Genomic DNA, 20,650 nt, shown 5'->3' with positions numbered 1-20,650 from the left:
TTATAAACGAAAAAGCCTCAACCCATTGTTTAGCTTTTGTGATCAGCACCATCTTTGTTCTTCACCTTCCAAATCATAATCTAAGAGACACACCCCATTTTCCCTTCTTCCCAAAGTCGCTTCCTTTTTCAGGTTTGGAATCGAACCTATTTCCCTGTTTTCACTGCATGTGCATGTGTTTGTGTGTGATTCTTATCAATGCATGTTTTGATTCGGCTGGGTTGATTTTGGTTGTAAAACCTCGTTTGGGAAATCCCTTTTGAAAATCTATGTACATAGTTACCATTATAATAACTTAGATCCTCTAACAGATTCGTCGGATTTGGATCCTTATATATCTGCTCGTGCGGTACTTCTTTGCATTTGTGCATTATATGTAAGAATTCTAAGGTATGTATATAAGATCCATCTTAATAGGTGTCATCACATGCATCCACAAAGCCAAGCGATGCTTTCCTGACTAGTGCTTGATGAAATGCTTAAATGGAGCTTATTCCAAATTGGTTGCTGTGTTTGTTCTTTAATGTTTCATTTTCAATAGCAGTTGATTCACTGAATTAGTAACTAAAACTAATACCTACTTTGTCATCTTGATTGTTGTCCTAAACAAGCTTGGTTCATGTTAAATGAGCTTAGTGTTTGAGTACAGTTGCTTTCAATCCTAGCCTCTGAGGAATTTATTTTTGTTCCACAGATGGAAGCCAACACTGGATTATCATTTTTGTAATGAGAATCTTAAATAAAGTTGGTTTCATTTCATATAAAACTATATCTTTGGCTTTTTATCTTTTGATAAAGGCAGTCTGTCATCGGGATTCTCTTTCTTTCAACACATGGAAGCTAATATTGAGTTTTCATACTTATTATTATTATTATTCCATTAGTCAATTTTTTATTGACCACGGACATTTATGATATGGCATATGATAATATGCATATGATCTGTTAAAGACATGTGGCTATTGCATGCTATAAAGTTCTTTGAAGTGGAGGTATCCACATGATTTTGATTGTTGGTTTGCTTCATCTGTAAATTTGTCTGCATGCTTTATTGGATCCAGAAAACATGTAGGACTGTGATAAGAAATTGTTCAAAGAAAATTGGCTAAATAACATAGTAACCATTGGGGAAACTTCTTGGCGCAGGAAATCTATCAGTCATTATTCAGAATGGCTTCCCCCACCCTCATCTGTGACACTCAGCCATGGAAGGAGTTAAAGGTGACAGGAGCAGTTACTCCTTAGATATGTATAATGCATAATTAATGAAACTCTATTGATTTCATCTCCTTTGTGCAGGCTCATGTTGAGGACATCAAAAAGACTCATTTACGTGATTTAATGAGTGATGATGAGAGATCCAAGTCAATGGTTGTGTATGGCCCTTTCTTTATGAAGCTATGTGATCTTATAATCTGTTTTTTATTTTAACAATAACATTACGAGATTACCATTTTGAGGATTTGAAAATATTTTACACTCAAAAGTTGAGCCAATACTAATGCGCTTGTGCCATTATGTATAACCTTCTGAATTTTGTATTCTTTGAAGTGAATTTGATGGAATTCTGTTGGACTACTCAAGGCAGCAAGCCACTCTTGAAACAAGAGAAAAACTCTTCAAATTGGCAGAGGTCAGTTCACTCCTTCTAGGTATTTGGACAATTTGTTTTATCTTTTGGTCCTCAAGCACGTCCTTCTTTAAAACAAAAGTTCCTTATCAAACTGAAATGCTATCATGCGCTTATTGTATCTCTTGGTGCAATGTAGGTTGCATCCCTCAAACAAAAGATAAACCGGATGTACAGTGGGGAGCATGTAAGTTCTTACAGACTAATCCAACAAGTTCCATATATGTTCATGTCAAACTCACTTGCATTAAATTTTTTTCCCCTTTCTGGAGTAGGTGTGTTAACTCTTAACTATAGCTTTATTAAAAGGTCTCTGAAATTCCTGCCTTTAATGATCTGGGGAACCTAGTAGTGCTGCAGCGTACATGTGGTAGATGTTGTGGATTCAGTAGCTGCAATTTCTGAATTATCAAATTTTCTATGTAAATTTTCTTGGACTTGCAGATAAACAGCACTGAGAATAGAGCCGTACTTCATGTAGCCCTTCGTGCGCCAAGGGATGCTGTTATACAGAGTGATGGAAAGAATGTTGTCCCTGATGTTTGGAAAGTTCTGGACAAGATTCGGGAGTTCTCTGATCGAGTCCGCAGTGGATCTTGGGTAATATGCTAGTCAATTTTTGCATATGGACATTGTTGAACTTGAGTTGAGAGAGTATTGATTATATTCTAATTTTATATAGGTTGGAGCTACAGGAAAGGAACTGAAGGATGTTGTTGCCATTGGTATTGGTGGCAGTTTCTTAGGTCCGCTCTTTGTGCACACAGCTCTTCAAACAGGTTGCTGATGCTTTCTGGTTTCTTGGCAGCATTCACATTATCATCTTTTCGTTTCCATATATTTGTAATTTTTTTATTACAAGTGTTAATGTACATAAGAACCATGGATGTTTTCTTCAAAAAAGTAGAAGTGTTGAATATAGATTTATCACATCTTGCAGATTCTGAAGCAATTGAATCTGCAAGTGGACGTCAGCTACGGTTGTAAGTATAATATTGCTTTGCTTTCTGAAGTGTGGCATGTTACCATCAAAGTAAAACTACTTGTTAGATTCTTGGTTTATGAATTTGTCAATGCAAGCTTTTGAGATTCACCCCTTTTACTCTCCCATACTCAGTGGTGACAAGACTGCTAACTTCATATATTGAGTAACCTATGCTGTTTCATGAAACCAATCTCTTCCCTCATTTGCTTCTATGTGCAGTCTTGCAAATGTTGATCCAATTGATGTTGCTAGAAATATCACAGGATTAAATCCTGAAACAACTCTAGGTAAATATGTTCACTTTTCTTTTTCCCTTGATATTTGATTCAAGAGATGGGGTTCCTTGTTGTGTGTCATACTGTTGGAATTCTTTCCTATTTCTGTAGTTGTGGTGGTTTCAAAGACTTTTACTACTGCTGAAACCATGCTGAATGCCAGAACACTCAGGGAATGGATCTCATCTACTCTAGGGTAAGTGAAGTATTAAAGCTATTCTTTCAAAGAAAAGTAGTATAATATGATTGTTCTGGTTCTTCCCATTTTATGCAGACTTACCCTGTATAATATGGGGCTTTTGCCTTCTAGACTTCTAATATTATATGCATTATTCTCTCATACCCCAATTGGCTTCTTCAAAATATATACGTAGTTTGTATAAAATAGTCCACTAAATGGAATTGACTGTGTTCTGAAGACTGGTTATGATCCCATTTTACCTTCAGGCCCTCTGCAGTTGCGAAACATATGGTGGCAGTCAGTACTAATCTCGCAGTATGGCCGCATGTTCTTTTCTCTTTTGCATTATCTCGTCAAAGCTTTGTTAAAAGTTTCTTGTGTGGTTTCTGTGGATGTACATATATCAGTTATTATGGCTCAGCCTATAGTTACCATTTTTTTTTTGTCTTAATTTGTAATGCAGCTTGTGGAAAAGTTTGGCATTGATCCTAATAATGCTTTTGCATTTTGGGACTGGGTTGGTGGCCGATATAGTGGTAAGTTTTCTAATTTTTTCAATATACCTAAGATTTGAATTATTGAAGATATTTGATTTTGACTTTTATCTGACTTGTTGCTTACAGTCTGCAGTGCTGTTGGAGTGTTGCCTTTATCCCTGCAATATGGTTTTTCAGTAATTGAGAAGTATGTGATTTATTATCTGATATAAATTCTCTAGTAGGCAGGCAGTTCTTTGATTGATAATGTTCTTAGCTGTAGCTTAATTCATTCTATTTAAGTCTATTGTTGGCATATAACGTCAAATGCACTCTAGTAAGCATTGGATTAGATTATTCTTCATCACTTTAATTTTTGAACTAAAAACCAGGAAAAAATAAAGGAGTGCAACTTCATGTGACATAATTGATGAAGAAATGGGTGGTTATTCTTATGCACGTGCTCTTCCAAATTTCTTGTTTATAAAAAGAAAAGGCTACATATGTCCCTGAATCTGTTGAAGTCAGATAATGTTTGGATAATATTTTCAGTAGTCCTATAATGCTACCTGGTCATGAAGAAACACCATATTTTAATAACAGATTGTTAGTAATTCAAATATAATGACCCATGCTCATATATTTTCTTCACTTGATTAGCCAAAAGCAAATATTTAGTTGCTTTGATTCAGACAATAAAGAACCATCTATCTATTCATTTATCTTTTTTTGATAGCCGGAGCATCTTTTCTTGTGCATATGTTTAGTTTGTTTATGATGTTGTATTTCTTTTATCAAGGTTTTTGAAGGGAGCTTCGAGCATTGATCAGCATATGTATTCTGAAACATTTGAAAGAAATATACCTGTAAGAGACATTATACTAAGCTTTGTGTCATTCCTTACTTTCTTTGTTCTTGTGGATCTCCTACATATCATATGTTACACAGATTTCCAGCCATTTATTTTGTTTTAATTTAATGGTTGGACTTGGAATGTATTGTCAAGAATCAATTCTTCCTCGTACCTAAAAGCTTAAGCTATTAAGTGGAGGTCCAAAAATGGTTTTTATTGTATCAGTAACATATAGGAGAAATAAATATTTTGTGAGGTCTCTATCTTAATAATACTCTTCCTGTTTATTAACACTACTATCTCCTATAGTTTCTCTTTCTTATGTTTTCAGTTATTCCATCTTTGTCTCTGAACAATTCTTTGCATCCAAAATGTGGTATTGGGTTTCATGGTTTGAAAACTACTCTCTTTGATAAGGATGATAATGGGTAGAGTACTAGAGTATTCAATCCCTACACCTACATTTATTAAAAAGATCCATACCTAGAGACTCATACATGCTATAGTTTTTCCACCCATACTTAAGTTAAGAGGTATCTATATGCTCATATTTGGACCTAATGCCTGCATTTTTGGTAAATGAAATATTTTAATGGCTTCTTTTTCTTTATAAATTAATGAAAAAAATAATATTTATATTAAAAATTAATTATAAAAATTTTACAACACAAAAGCCATTAATTAAAAAGCATAATATCTAACTCAACTAAAAATATCCAGAGATTTTTCAAATGCTTGTTATAAAATATAATAAATATGTAATTTTGTAAATATATTTATTATGTATACAGAGGTGTGAATATGGGATGGGTAAGGTACTATGGTATTCATATTTGCTAAATTTTGCAAGTATTTACCTGGACCCAAACTCACCCATTTGATGGGTAAAAACCCTGCTCAATAAGGGTAATTTTTGTGGTTTTCCACTTTCCATTGGTCTTGGGTCCAATTGTCATCCCTGCTCTTTGAAGCAATAAACTGATTTTATAGATTAGGACAATTAATGAGTGATCACATCAATCCTTCATTTTATGGAGATGTTTCTTTATCTAGTGCAAGATGACATGTTCAATAACATTGTGTCAATGGTCCAGGTGCTTCTAGGATTGTTGAGTGTATGGAATGTCTCATTTCTTGGATATCCTGCTCGAGTGAGTACCTAATGTTCTGATCTTCAGAATAACTTTTGGTTCTTTATTATTAACCAATCATTTTCAATAACTGAAACTTCTGGTTAACATCCAGGCTATCTTACCTTATTCTCAAGCCCTGGAGAAGTTTGCCCCGCACATTCAACAGGTATGTTTGCTACTGCCTTGTGATTGAAGCCTCATGCACTTTTTAGTGTTATATCTCTCTGTTCTTATACTTTAGTGTATTTTTCAAATTAGGTCAGCATGGAAAGTAATGGGAAGGGTGTTTCAATTGATGGTGTCCCACTACCATTCGAGGCTGGTGAAATTGATTTTGGTGAACCAGGAACAAATGGGCAGCACAGTTTTTATCAACTTATACACCAGGTGATATACAGTTTGAGATATTTATGTTGTACATAGTATTATGCTGCTATCTGCTATTTGAATGCTAATGTACGATTAAAATCTGAATGTTATGGTCAATGAGGACAGAAATCCATACGGAAATTTCATGACAGTATATTTTACCCTTCTTCTCCACTGACCTTCAAGTGAAATGGAGCTTACTGGTTATAGATCATTCGTGTTGCATCTGCATTACTGGTTTTTCTATTATAAGATTGTTTTCTCCTACTAGGCCTAAACTCTCAAACCAAATTTTGGAAATGGCACATCTATTAACTGCATTCAGGATTGTTTTTTTCATTAGGTTGTTAATTGTTATCACATAGTTAGGCATGCTTGGATATAAATATGGACATCCTGGTATTAACTGGATAACAAGATTTTAATAACTTAGACAAAGTTATTAAAAAAGACCTTCTGATTAACAAAATTTCTGAAAATCTAGTTTTTGACTGAGCTCAATGGTATCGTATGATTCATGTAGATGACCTCATCTAGTGAGATAAAGCTTGGTTGTTGTTGATAAAATTAAAGAAATTTCTACATCTTTTTTTAACATTTGGGAGGGAGGGGGGCAGGGGTAAATCAGATATAATTATTTCCCCAAAAAGTGGATTAACAATGAACCTTTTTTTTTAGTTTGATTGAGTACCATGTGTCTAATAACAATCATTCTGTGATATGTGCCCTCCAATCTGCTCATTAATTCAATGTAGATGTTTTCTACATCTTTGGTATGAATGGGCTTTGTTGTGAAATAACACATCTGTTTCCATCTCCTAATTTGTAGGGACGTGTTATTCCTTGCGATTTTATTGGAGTTGTGAAAAGTCAGCAACCTGTTTACTTGAAAGGTGAAGTCCCCATTTCTATGATCACATTTTCTCATGGACAATGGTTGGTTTGAAGTTTACACTTCTGTTCTTTGTGTTTTGAGACATGCAATTTATAATTCATGTTCTATCTATGCAGGTGAAGTGGTGAGCAACCATGATGAGCTAATGTCGAACTTTTTTGCACAACCTGATGCCCTTGCCTATGGGAAGGTATGCTTGTTCTTAAATTCATGATTATTTTTAATAAATAACAGTAAATTAGCCTGGTCTTTGCACTAGTGGATTGTATTTTACATGCCTGTTTTTTGCTGGACCCAAACTCACCCATTTGATGGGTGAATGAAAACAGCAGATGTCCTATGTTGACATGTTTGCAGTTATGGATTGTAGTTTACATGCATATTTTTTACTTCTTGTGGGGTATATAAATATAATATAATCAATCATATTTTATTTTGCAGACCCCCGAACAATTGCAGAAGGAGAATGTTCCTGCACATCTTGTGCCACACAAGGTAGTCTCCCTTCTGTTTCTATGCTACTTCTTGAATTATAGATTGAGTAGGCCCCCTTACTGTGCATTCTTTATGCTGCAGACATTCTCAGGCAATCGGCCTTCTCTCAGCATTCTGCTTCCATCATTGAATGCTTATAATATTGGACAGGTTTGAGGTTCTTCTGGTTATTATGATTAATAATTAGAAATGAAATAATTCATTCCTGTTTGCAGGAGTTGAATTTTTCACTATCTTCTTTCTGTTGAGAATGTCCAACCTGAAAATATTCTTCTCCCATCCTTAGATATCGCCTCTTGGTAGAATATACTGATGTTCCAATCAAATGAGAATTTTCTATGCTTGAGCAGTTTATACTAATGGTTTTCTTTAATTCGGCTGTGAAAATTGTTTTTTTAAACTAATATCAGCTCCTATCTGCTTTCTCAGTTGTTGGCAATCTATGAACATAGGATTGCTGTAGAAGGTTTCATATGGGGCATTAATTCTTTTGACCAGTGGGGAGTGGAGCTGGGGAAGGTATTTATTTGATAACTGACCCTTTATGCCCTTATTTTTTTCCCCTTGCTGAGAAATATGCAGTCGTAATTGTCTCTCTCTGTCTTTCTGATAGGATTTGCATTTTGTATATGCATTTGTAAATTTAACTTCAGATTTCACCTTTGCTTTCTGAATTTCATTCTCTTTGCTTGATGTTAATGCAGTCATTAGCAACTCAAGTGAGAAAGCAACTTCATGCATCACGTACAAAAGGAGAACCGGTTCAAGGCTTTAATTTCAGTACTACATCTTTGTTAACAAGATACCTTCAGGTATAGCAAATCCAAATTCTGTTCCTAGAATAATTAAGGATATTTTTTTTAAAGGTAATATATGCAGATATTGAAACTGATCCTTGGTTTCTGATAACTGATTCTATATCCAACAAATACTTATCTATAACAAGAACTAAGCCTTTTTCCAATAGGTGAGGATCCAATGAATATTTATCCAACAAAGCCAAAATAAGATAAGATGATCAACATTGTTCAAGATTAACGTTTCTTTTTGTGAGGATATTTTTTCCTTGAGTTGATGATAATATTAAAGCCATAGAGAATGATGCTCTCAGTCTCAGTTCATGTTGCTGCATTTTAGAAGATTACTGAATTGACTTGTTTGGTTACATGACAGGCAAGTGCTGATGTTCCAGCTGATCCTCCAACTCGTTTACCTCGCATATGAGTGCCTTTTTGCGGAATGTAAATTTTGATAATGAAATGGATCAAAGTCATCTTACCCATCCCCCTCATATAAGCTGTTATATATACCGCAACCTTCAAACTGTTTGTTTTTTGGGCTACTTTTGAGTAGTTTAGCATGTAACCAACCAATCATCCTTTTATTTTATTGTGAAATAATGTCCTGCGGAAAACCATGGCTCAGTATTTCGTTGGATTTTGAAAACTATTTCATGAATTGTTAATCATAGTTTATCAAATTCATGTTTCATTCCCTGTATCTGAGGTGCTGACTTTAATTCAATAATGTTATTGTCAGATACAAACCATTTACGATTATTTACCATACCATTTAAGCTTTTGAGATAATTGATTCTTATATAAATAAAAAGTGCCTTCCCATTTCCATTTACCAATTCTTTACCTTATGAATTCAACCATGTTATTAAAGGACCCATTTTGGTTGACAGGTTGCAGCTTGAATAAAATAGTTTGTCTTGAAATCTAAACTTGTATCAGGATACTCTCATGTAGTTGTTGCCATGATATGAGAGAAAAATTATGAGTATGTTTGATTTTTCTTTTAAAAAGAGTTTTCTATTTGTATTTCTAAATATAGTATAAATTTATACTATAGTTAAAGAAAAAAAAAAAACTCTTTTTAATGTTGTATAGAATTTATTTTGTTGCACATAATTCTTAAGTCTAGATTAAAATAAAAATGTAATAAGTAATTTACGATACGTTAAAACTTATAAATTTAATGTTATTCATTGTCATTTTAATTTTAAAAATTTGATCGTGACGTAATGGTATTTGCTGTTAGCATCTTACGTTAAACACAATAATGTGCATTAAAATTAAATAATCATATGATAGGGTCCTGAATTTCTCTGTCCTTCAGCTACCGCCAAAACTACAACATCATCAAGATTCCAGATTGAGTTTTCTCCAAATTTAAATTTTGAAATTTAAGAAGAAAAAAAAACATGAAACGAAAAGGGGGAAACAACTGCCTTTTGCAGAGGGTAAAACAGGAAAACTGCGAGGGTTTCCACCACCAGAAAACGACGCCGAGCCCTCTCTGCTTTATGCTATGTTAGGAAGAAAAGGAAAATAAGATGTAAGAAAATAAATTAAAAAAAACATTTATTATACCTTTATATTTCTAATAGAATAACAAATACTTTTTTAATTTTTTTTTTTTACTTTTTAATTGCTTAATTGCATGAGGTGTGTGTAAAAACACTTAAGTAAAACAGTGAGTTTCATAATTTAGACTGTAGATCAAATTTTAATTATAATGAAAGGCTGAAATTTTTATCCATAAATAAACAATGATTAAGTTTAATAATGTTCAAACTAAAACCATAGTTGATTCGCATATTCTACCAATTTCTCTTTGATTTTTATAACATTAACATTCAGCAAAAATTTGCTTTCTCCACAACTTTTTAAAGCTAAAATACTTATGCTGTCTTTGTAAAATAGCAATTTAATTATATATTTATTTAATAAAATTTTATTTTATAAAATATTATATCATAAATTAATTATAAAATTTATAAGAATTATAAATTATTTTTATAATTTATTTTAAAACTATCATTATGTAATCAAAGTATTAATCAAGTACATTGTAGGTTGAAATCTTTCATTTATTCTTGTATAAAATAAAAACAATTTTTTAAAAATACTCTTTAAATATAATAATTTTTTATTTTAAATTAACACAAATTTTCCAATCGTAAATAAAATTTTAAGTCTCAGGAACTATATAACTGAGTTAAATATTATTTTATTATCCATATATATATATTCTAAGTGCTTACTACGTATTATTATTTGTAAATTTAAGAGAATATTTTATATTTTTTAAAATTGATGATGATAATTCTTTAAATATCTTACAAAATATAAGACATTTATAATTTTTTAAAAATAAACTACTATTAGAAATTACCTATATTCTAATTCTAATTGTTTAAAAAGAATTACTTTATTTTTTGTAAAAAATAACACGGTTACTCTCACTGGAATTTTGGTGGTAAAAAGAAAAACGGTCAAACGCACGTTGAATTCAAATGCAGGGGCAGATTGGTAATATTACACAACATCACTTTGTTGGTGGTAAACTGAAAGTCTGAAACAGAGAGTGTTGCAGCAATGGAGGGAAGAGGAGAGAGAAAAACCTCTCTCATCTCACAAATGGAACCTCTTCACAACCCCCATTCCCATTTCTGCATCCCAATGCAACAATCTCAACCTCAGGTTCTTTCTCTTCTCTTCAAAATCTCTATTTTCCATCTCCAAAAATAAAAAAAACTAACCTAACTACCTAATGTCGCCGTCAATATTTTCCATCTCCGTCACCGTCGATGCATCCCTCGCCATGATTCAAACACAAATTTCCTCAAAATTTGATTTTTTTCATAAAATGTTATCATAGTTGTGATTTTTGTTTTGTTTTTTTTTTTTTTTTGTGAATGAGTTTTGATGATAAGGGTGTGTTTGGTTGTGCAGGAAATGGTGGCTTTGAAGAAGGCATTCGCGGACGTGATTCTGAATGCTACAAAGGAAGCTGCGGTTCGGGTAATGGCGTCGGAAAAGAGAGCTGTTGAGTTTCGACACGAGCTCGCTTCGACCAAAGATGAAGCTCTTCACATGTTACTACGCATGAAACAAATGATTGATGCTAAGGTTTCATTTTCAAACTCAATTTTTGGCTGTTATGGTTCTTTGGTGTCTTTTTTTTATTTAGTTGATGTTGATGTCTTTAATGATTGGAAGTTGTGTTGTTTTGTTTTAACAATCCGTTTAGATTGGATTTTAGTTGAATTCAATTTTATAGGTTTGATTTGTATTTGACAATGATGTTCTGAAAGTTAGCTTTTGTGTGAATAGTAAATTAGAATTGCTTTTGAAATGTTATTATAAGTAGAATCAATTCTAATTCATGGGAGAAGCAAGAACTATTAAGTTCGTGTTAGGATTGGCATTAATTTTGCTTACATATTCAAACCTTTCTGTAAGTTGAATTCCAAGTTATTTGTGGAATTAATATATTCTTAAGTATGCTTACATGCTTGCGCTATGTAGATACTATCCTTTATTGCATGGGTTGACTTATCTGTGTTGCAGTACTTAAGGTTCTCATTAGTGGAAGAATCCTTGGATATTTGGTTTGAAAAACCACTCTAATGTACTTGCATTTCCTACTCAGATATGTTTTGGTATTTTAGATTACAAAGTTACATAAACAATTGTTTTCTTCATTCACAGGAAGCTGAAGCAAAAATGGCGTCATCCAAGCAGCAAGATAAAATCGAAGAGCTTGAAGCACAATTGAATGAAGCTGAGGATGTCATAACAGATCTTAGGGCAGAGTTGAAGCATGTACGTCTTGAGTTAGATAAGACAAGGAATAGCAAAGTCCATCCTTTAAATGGACAGACTGTAAAGCACGTTGCTTCTTTTCAGGAGAGTGCAAAACCTGAGACTTCAGGATTGTCTTCTAATAAAGAACTTGAATGTATGGAAAGCTTTGATGTGAAGAACAAATTGTTGGCTGTGAATGTTTTAGATGATAAGTGCTGTAATTCAAAAGACCAAACTGAGCAGTTGGGAATCTCTAATTTGGAGGATTATTATGGTCATGACTCTGACTTTACTTCCATCATCATGAGAACCAAGGAGGCTGAACTTTGCAGAAATGGATTTACTCAGAGAATCCGTGCACTTGAAGGAAACTTGCTGGATGAAAAACTGCTCAAACAAGATGTGCACAATCAACATAGTGGTAAAACACTTGGGCTCATCGCCAAAGATAGCGATGGCCAAGTTGCAAAATTTAGTGCACTGACTGAGAAAACGGAAATTAAGAAGTGTGTTAAGCGCCATAAAATACCAAAACAGAAGGTATTTTCCCATTACAGGTCTTTTTTTCATTCTTGTAAAATGCATGTAAAGGAGAACTGCAAATCCAACAAAGGTGCATGCTCTCTACTACCTTCTATTAAGCCTAGTGCCATTAGCAAATGGAAAAGAAGGAACAGAAGACAGAGACATTTAGGAATGAAATCTTCTGTTTTGAGGAGTTGTAAACTATCATTTATTCTTAAGCAGTGCTCGTCAGTTCGGGATACTGGAAAAAGTTGTGAAGATGAATATGGTGCAAAGAAGAATCCAGTGCCACCTTTGACTGACGTTGAAGCTGTGCGTGGGTCCACTGGGGTTACAGAAAGTGTCCAAGCTGTAATTAAATTTGAGCTTGTGGAGAAGGCTATTGAGAAGGATAATGAGTTATTAAATTTAGAAAGTGCTGTACAGAATCTAACCGGTTCAGGTTCTAATATGAAAGTTGAGGTTATTGATGTTCCATCGACAAATACTGATTTGGAAGATATAAAAGCATTTGAAGAAAATGATGGATCTCCTGGTCAAGTTGGTGACAGTAGGATTCTGAAGTATACCTTCCAAAGGAAGCGAAAAAAAGAATCTTTGGGAAACACAGACCAAAACATTGATTCCGAGAAGAGCACAGCGAAGAGGAGGGTGGAGGAAAAACAAAATGGTGCATCGGTACCCAGAAACCTAGCATAATTGATGAACCCTTCGGAGATAATCTGTACGTGGCTTAGGTTTGCTCATCAGATCTGTCCAATTCTTCTATTATCTCTAAGATGCATACAATACCTCCCCCCCACCCTCCGAATTAAGATTCTATAACAGAAATTTGCTTGCTATAATATAAAAGTATACTGATTGCTTACAATTGTTACTTCACTTTAGATAGAAAATCAGTATGAGCTTTAGTCTGATTTAGTCATTTTCTTTATGTAGTGTATATCTTTTTCCGGCAGACGGTGTTGATATCAACATGGATGCTCAAGGCTTGAGGATTCAACTATAGCGAGGCTTTGAAGCAAATAACATTTTGAAGGTGGTTCTTAGTCTCTGAGGACATCAACAAGTACAAGTACATACCATCTAACTGCATCGAATTTCTAATGAAGAAGTGTCATTGATAATCGCTTGCTATTTCTGTCAACAGCTAGTCATCCTAGCTTTCGCAATTTTTTTTTATAATTATTCCTGTGTTTCTATCCAAATAAAGCACCGCTTCCGCAGGCTCAAGCCCCTGTTGCAAAGGCGTCACATCTACTTAGTTCAAGCTTGCATATTGACACTTGAGTCATGCATGGCATTGTGGCAATGCTTGATAGTTCATGGTTATGTATTTAGGATATTAATTTTTTTATTTCTTCATAAATTATAAAGTTTATATGAAGAAAAGTCTTTTTGCTAGCATATTAAAACTTATGGTGATTGTAATTGTCCCATTTCAAGTCTGCTTCTCAAGAACGACATTATGCTGGTGATTAAACTTGGGATTTGTTTTAACTTGAAATTTTTTAGAATTGGAAGGCTCAGTCTATACAATGGTATGGTTATTGATTTTGTGATCTGATAAGTGATAAACATAAACTATGATGTAATACATTAAATGAAGTTTGCTACTGCTTGATGTTTAGATCAAGTTGTATTACAGATATGGAATAATATTTTCAGTGTTCCCCAATAGTAGGTGCCAACAAGATCAACATTAGTACCCTTATTACAAATTTTTACAATATTTTTCATAATTTATTTTTTCTCTCATTCTTTCTTCATCTCATCATCTATATATATATATATATATATGGATTCTCTCCATTTACCTTAAACAATGGACACAATCTTGACCATTAAAAATTTAAAAGAATTAATAATTTTAAAATAAAAAAATTTATGTTGTAATTATTTTGATAGTTGGATAAAAAAATGGATAAGGAAATTGACTGAATCTACCAAGATCTATATTATCTGACCAAATAAAAAGCAAGTTTCACAATACGTACCTGACTCTTGTGGGATTCAGCAATATGAAAAAAGGTGTATTAGTAAGTAGTTAATTTACAATTGATTGGTTTTCAATCATATAGGTTTGAGTTTAACTTCAATTAGTTGTCAATATGAAAATCTTTTATGCTTATATGCTATCATCCAACGTTATTTATCATCATACATTGGCAAGAGTAAAATGAGTTCAAATCTAATCCTGTTTTAGGTTTGTTTTTAAGATTTATGTATATGAATAAAATATCCTCTGAGTTGTTGAGTGGGAGGATATTCTAAAAAAGAAAAACCAATTGTTATTGACCTCATCATTCGAAATGTTGAATTGAACTATTTTACAAATATATCATGTATGTCAGATAAATCTGAAACAGTTTCACAACGCAGTTGATTAACATTAAAGTAATAATTTTCTCGAGCAGTGCATGGACATCAATAATTTATTATTTTTAAAAATAAATAATTAAAAATATATTATGACTGTTTTTAAATTTAAGATTTTTAAAAAAGAATAAATATCATAATTATTAATAATAAGTAATATATTGTACTGATTAAAATAAATTACATACAATTTCAAATTTTAAATCAATACATAATGTAGAAACAAAAATCCCTTGGTATGGTGAAAAAAAAACTAATCCCTAAAATTCTCCTATTTGAAAATATTAATTGAAACAGTCTCGTTTAAAAATACTTCTAAACATGGTCTCATTCAAGTATTAGTATTTACAATTTATATACAGAGGTCGATTATGGATGAATCTTTTAAAAGAAATTTTGTTGATAGCAAGGTTTGTTCCTACAACTTGTACCAAAATAGTACATGGCCATATTAGGATCCATGAGTGAAACTCAAAGTAGCTTGAATCTAAAGCCCACACAACCAGTGGCCCATAGGAAAGAGCCCAAATACTATAGGCAAGGGTGGATTCCTACCTCACGTAAGAATATGCAATGACCAAAAAATGAAAAAACAGAACATGCTAATCTATAAAGAATCTAGTGTGTACTATGGTTGGCCACTTTTGGCAGGAGCAGCAAAAAAGGAGAAACATACAAGGTTAAGAGGTTACATCATTGGACATGTGGGGACATTATGTGATTACATGTGCATATCAAGCGTGCTTTTGGTCCATCACGTTTCAGTCTCCCTTTTTTTGTCTTTCAACCAGTAACTCACTCTAGTGCTCTCTTTTATCTCCTGTTCTCACAAAAGCCTTGCAACATGTCATTCATTTTTGAGTGTAGGTAGATTCCAGTTCCCCACTTCTCTAGGTGCTTTTCTAGTGTTACTTCCACATCATTGTGCCCATTTGACTCCGCTAATTTTGTTTCAAAAATTGCCACACAACAAAGAGAAACTTCAAGTGGAATATATCTCAACTTTCAATGAGGAATTTGAGTATTCACCACTGTGCCAATGTCACGAGCCTATCACCCCTTTAAGGGTAGTGCCCATATAGTTGATTTGGTGTGCACGCCAATCCCAGACACACACTAACTTACAAAGCTAAATTCCTTTGTTGGATCAGGAAATCATCACAAAATTGGACCTTAGTTGTTGTGGCAAAGTAGCATTCCTTGTACTATTATGTTTGCTTGTCTCCTCAGCACCTTACACCATCCACATCTTGCTTTGATATCCTCACATCATCACAAATACCACTTTACCCTTCATTGTGGTTATGCAGTCCCCCACATTACCTACAATACTATCATTCTTTCTTGCACTAGAACCACTTTCTTCTACTCATTTATACTACTCAAGGTTTATCTAACTAACTCATCTCTAAACAACAACAAAAAAGTCCAATATGGAGATGAAGAAGAGGGAATGTGAGAGAGAAACCAAGGAGGAAGAGCAACACAAGGAGGATAGCATACACACTATTGTGTTCACAGCAGGTACATTTCTTCTTATGGTGTGTCTAAAGCACTTTCTAGTTGAGCAATGGCGTGCTTGGGTGTTCCTTATCCTCAATGTCATTCTATTAGCCATTCTATTCATGTCTATGAGGCCATGCTATTGGGATAGAAGTGAAGGCAATGTTGAAGAAGTAAAGAGTGAGAACAAAGAGAAGAGAAGCTCAAGAGGGTGTTCCAAAGAAATTGAAGAAGGAAAAAAATGCTACAAAAAACAATGTTGGACTAGTAGTAGTAGTACTCATGTTGATGTTGATGTTCATGTTGAGAATGAGATAGAAGAGGACGAGGAAGAGGAGGAGCAGGTTCCACTTCTTTCCAAGGAGGAATTGAATGAGAGAGTAGAAGCTTTCATAGCCATGTTCAGACAGCATTTGATCAAGGATGTCAAACAAGCTGAAAATTTCAGGCCACATAAGATTGAAGTGCCTTGCTGTTGAGGTTTAGGTTCCAAAAACAGCTACAAATTTTTGTTTCGTTTCTTCTAAATGATTAAGGATGTCCTTTATTTACTACTATATTGTATGGATTGATCCAATTTGCAGGTCTGTTGTTAACATTATCTTTGTTCCTTTTAAGTTACAACTGATAATCTAATCAGTACTGAAAATTGTTGATTTACAACAGATATTATGTTGTCCCCTTCCTCTGCATTGTTGCTACTGAAGCAGTATCTCACCTCAAAACTTTAAGGAAGCCTTTGGTCACTGATTATTTAAATGTTTATTCACAAAATAAGGTATATTAGTTAAAACAAAAATTACGAGAATTAATAGCTATTTCCTAAAAAAGAACCTGAATCCAATACACATTAGTAAACACTATCTTTACTTTTTCATATACATCATGTTTTTTAATAATAATAATAATAAAAAAAAAAAAAACGTTGATCTCAAATCCCTATGCATTGCTGTAAAAGATTCTAATTAAGTGAAATCTTGAAAAATATGTTAAAGTTAATATGTCTTCCAAATAATAAGAATCTCTCTGCTTACACCACTGTCCTGTGACTGTAAGGTACTACAGTGTGATCAGTAATAGAATATTGATTATCTCACATTTCTTTTAAGATTTTTTAACACTCATCTTTAATTATGTTGATTTTTTTTTCTTATGTTAAAAACTGTTGTTAAACAAACATTTTATCCAGTATTATGCTCATAAAAGAAAACGATTTCCCTTTTCTTTTTTCCTTCTATGCCCTTTGACTTTGGAACTCACTTGAAACTCTGCTGCCAGCCAACCTATAAAACAAAATTCCAAGGTCTAAACGAACATTTCTTGACACTTTTTTCTTCTGTTTCTTTCTCTCTCTGATTTAAATAAATATAATAAAATTTTATGTATAATAAATTTTTATTAAAAATTATATAATTTAATATATTAATAATAAAGAGTAGAATCTTTTTACACTACTGTAAGTCTAAAAATTCTTATACTTAATTTAAATTTTTTATTTAATTTATATCTAATAAATTATAATTTATTAATATAAGTTAAACGAAAGACTTTTAAATTTACACTGGTATAAGAAGATTATTTTTTAATTAATAATATTAAATACTATAATTTACTATTTATTAAATTTTTATTGCATGCTTTTTGTCGTACGTTAAAAAAAACAACTTTATGAAACTTAAATCATATGGAATACCAACCATAATGTTTGACACTTCGATGACATCACTCTTATTATATATACTTAAATTTCTTTGTTCTACTTTTATTGTTTCTACTTCTGGTTACAAATTCATCATTTTCATCGTGTATATATGCTCTAACGATAATATGGTTATAGTCTTTAATTCATGTTATATATATAATACACAAGATGCTTATTGAATCACAGGCATGTGCTATGACTAAGAGCCTAATCACTAATCAACCCAAAACTTAACTAAGAAGCATAATAAATGATAATTGTGCTTTCCACTTAAATGAAAACCTCAATAAATGATAATGATGCTTTCTACTTAACTGGGGTGGACTTAACAACTCGTGCTCGAGGAGATATCAAGCATTTGGAGTTATCATTTAGAATTTGTAATCATCAACAGAGCAATATCCTTTTTTATTTTCTAGAGTACCAACTTAATTATGTTTCTTTTTGTCTTAAGCTGGCGTCACATGCTGAAAATTTAAGATTAACCCTTAGATTAGGGGTAATAGTTAGGTAATTTTTTTAATGTGATGATTTTAAGATTTGAATTTCTGTAGAGAAGTTTTACAAAAGTAAATAAGTATAACATAGAATAAAACTTTTCTTATAAGTTAAAAATAATTTATTTTCTCAAATTTTAGAAAAGTTAAATGATAGAACTTTTTAAAAAATAAAGAAACATAAATAATTTCTAATTTATGAGAAAAATTTTATTTATTTATTTTTAAATTTTAAAGAATTTCTCTCAAAAGTTAAGTGTAAAGCTTATCTCATAAGAATTTCTCTAAAAATTTGCTAGGCAAAATAAGTGTAAACAAGCATTATGCCAAGCTTTGTAAAAATTAAAAAGAAAAATAGACATTCGACAGGATTTGGATCCCTTTCTATCATTAAATAAAATGATATAATTATATTGGAGAAAGAAATATATATTTTTAATCAAATTTAATTAATAAATCTTACAACTAATTATCATTGGTCCTTAATTAAAATTGTATCTTTCTTTAACATGAGATGAGAGAATGTAAATTTGATATGATAAGAGAGAGTGTAAATTATTATGATCATGTGTAAATTACTATAAAATATTCATAAGAAAATGTTGGGGTACAGCATAAAGGAACATTGTAGTGTCACATGCTTGAAGTTTCAAGAGATCATCTCTCCCAAAAATGAAGGAAACATAAAATCAAAGGGAACACAGTTTTAAAAACCAAAAATATACCCAATAATTAGATTTATTCAGATTTGGCACATGCCACGAATTACATTTCGGAAGAGAACAAGCATCTAATGAATAACTGCCATTGAATCTTTTTGTAGAGTCATTTTCTGAAAGAACTTGCAATGCAAAATCCACACTAAAAAGTACAAAAACTGAAGATTGTTATTAGAAAAAGGTATATTATGTATGAGAAAGCTCAGTTGATTGAACGAGAGGAGTTAAGCAAGAGTGTGATTAATTATTTTTTAGTGAGTATTTATAATAATGTTACATTTTTAAAATAATTATTACAATAATTTTTTTATAAGTAAAAATTAGTTGCATTAGTTAAAATTTTGTTTTAAAATATTTCAACACTAAATATATGTTTCAAAAATATATAAAAATAAACCTAAAAGATATAACGCATTAAAATAAATTTATAATTAATAGAATTTGAGGCTAATCCAAATATATTATAAAACAATGAGGCTTAAGTGTATTTGTTTAGTTTTGTTGATAAAATTAGTTTGCATAAAGATTTTAATTAAGTTTGATAATATCAAATTTATGTTAAAATTAAAATTATTCAGACAGTGAATGTCATGATGATGGGGATATATGAGTAGATAGAAGATCGGCATTGGATATGCTAAGAGGCAGTTAACAGATAATCTTTTTTTTAGGGTTTTTTTTAAATACAAAAGTATGAATTTTTTTAGTAAAATTTCAGAAATATGGAAAAGTTTTAAAAATTTTTAATCACAACTTTTGGTACTTTAAAATATTCTATTGTTATTTTAAAAATCGTTATTGCCAATTTTTAGTTTTCAAAGAATTTTTAAATTGATACTTTACAATATTTTTTTATCTTTAAATTTTTATACATACTTCAAAAATTGCTAAAAATTATTTTTTAAATTTTAATTTTTTGTAATTTTTTAAAACACCATATTTTTTGTATATTATTTCTTAAAAATATTTATACAAAAAACAATCTTGAAGAACGGACGGTGGAGGTGATGGTTGAGATATGGATAAAATTGAGGATAGATTTTGAACATTGAACTTTTGAAAAGACATACACTTGAGATTTTAAAATAAGTTCCTAAAAAGAAGATATTAAAAAAACGCATAAACTTTCCTTTTCCGTTTACTGTGTATTATTACAGCTGTTTTGAAAGGAAAAGTATTGTATTCTTACAAATCATTTCATAAAAAGAGAATTTTCAAAATTTATTAAAAATATTTTAGTTATATTTTTAATCCATGCAAAATATTTAACACACAACTCTCATATCTAAGATTAAATATCTACATATGTTGAATGTTTAAATCAAATAAATTTTAATATTATACTAAGAAATTAAGTTTTATTTATTTCGAAAGAAAGGTTAAAGCTTGTCTAATCAGAGTTATAGCTACCGAACAACCTCACTATATTATCCAC

At 31.8% G+C, this 20,650-nt stretch overlaps 3 protein-coding genes across 6 annotated transcripts; all 3 read left to right on the top strand.

Moving 5' to 3' along the window:
- LOC113867152 (glucose-6-phosphate isomerase, cytosolic 1) lies at window positions 1-8,798 on the top strand. 4 transcript variants are annotated; one of them, XM_027502230.1, is made up of 25 exons: window positions 32-132; window positions 312-390; window positions 1,147-1,221; window positions 1,300-1,376; window positions 1,552-1,633; window positions 1,770-1,817; window positions 2,075-2,230; window positions 2,313-2,409; window positions 2,571-2,613; window positions 2,835-2,902; window positions 3,002-3,086; window positions 3,338-3,386; window positions 3,535-3,607; window positions 3,695-3,755; window positions 4,347-4,413; window positions 5,495-5,551; window positions 5,646-5,699; window positions 5,792-5,920; window positions 6,732-6,795; window positions 6,914-6,987; window positions 7,239-7,292; window positions 7,374-7,442; window positions 7,722-7,811; window positions 7,997-8,104; window positions 8,466-8,798. In XM_027502230.1, exons 3-25 carry the CDS (start codon window positions 1,171-1,173, stop codon window positions 8,514-8,516), a joined length of 1,707 nt encoding a protein of 568 aa, XP_027358031.1. In that variant the 5' UTR covers window positions 32-132; window positions 312-390; window positions 1,147-1,170; the 3' UTR covers window positions 8,517-8,798. The 4 variants fall into 4 exon arrangements, with proteins under 4 accessions (XP_027358028.1, XP_027358027.1, XP_027358031.1 ...); XM_027502227.1 differs by lacking the exon at window positions 312-390 and having other exon boundaries at window positions 1-132; window positions 1,073-1,221; XM_027502226.1 differs by lacking the exon at window positions 312-390 and having other exon boundaries at window positions 21-132.
- Window positions 8,799-11,808: 3,010 nt separating this feature from the next.
- Window positions 11,809-13,622, top strand: LOC113867975. Its single transcript, XM_027503505.1, has 3 exons — window positions 11,809-12,630; window positions 12,739-13,165; window positions 13,355-13,622. The coding sequence occupies exons 1-2, from the start codon at window positions 11,810-11,812 to the stop codon at window positions 13,112-13,114; spliced, it is 1,197 nt and encodes a 398-aa protein (XP_027359306.1). The 5' UTR covers window position 11,809; the 3' UTR covers window positions 13,115-13,165; window positions 13,355-13,622.
- Window positions 13,623-16,227: 2,605 nt separating this feature from the next.
- LOC113868115 lies at window positions 16,228-16,776 on the top strand. Its single transcript, XM_027503680.1, has one exon. The coding sequence runs from the start codon at window positions 16,228-16,230 to the stop codon at window positions 16,774-16,776; it is 549 nt and encodes a 182-aa protein (XP_027359481.1).
- Window positions 16,777-20,650: the final 3,874 nt, after the last annotated feature.

This window comes from Abrus precatorius, unplaced genomic scaffold (genome assembly GCF_003935025.1).
Source record: "Abrus precatorius isolate BTA unplaced genomic scaffold, Abrus_2018 Scaffold5, whole genome shotgun sequence".
Classification (NCBI taxonomy): Eukaryota; Viridiplantae; Streptophyta; class Magnoliopsida; order Fabales; family Fabaceae; genus Abrus; species Abrus precatorius.
Note: the sequence above shows the minus strand (reverse complement) of the source record. Positions and strands in the feature narration are given on the sequence as shown.

Excerpts from the sequence above, each read along its gene's own strand:
- LOC113867152 (XM_027502227.1), top strand. The coding sequence starts at position 1,171 with ATGGCTTCCCCCACCCTCATCTGTGACACTCAGCCATGGAAGGAGTTA. Across the intron at positions 3,387-3,534 it reads CAGTCAGTACTAATCTCGCA|CTTGTGGAAAAGTTTGGCAT; the intron begins GTATGGCCGCAT and ends TTTGTAATGCAG. Across the intron at positions 5,700-5,791 it reads TTGCCCCGCACATTCAACAG|GTCAGCATGGAAAGTAATGG; the intron begins GTATGTTTGCTA and ends TTTTCAAATTAG.
- LOC113867975 (XM_027503505.1), top strand. The coding sequence starts at position 11,810 with ATGGCGTCATCCAAGCAGCAAGATAAAATCGAAGAGCTTGAAGCACAA. Across the intron at positions 12,631-12,738 it reads TGTAAACTATCATTTATTCT|CACTGGGGTTACAGAAAGTG; the intron begins TAAGCAGTGCTC and ends TGTGCGTGGGTC.
- LOC113868115 (XM_027503680.1), top strand. The coding sequence starts at position 16,228 with ATGGAGATGAAGAAGAGGGAATGTGAGAGAGAAACCAAGGAGGAAGAG.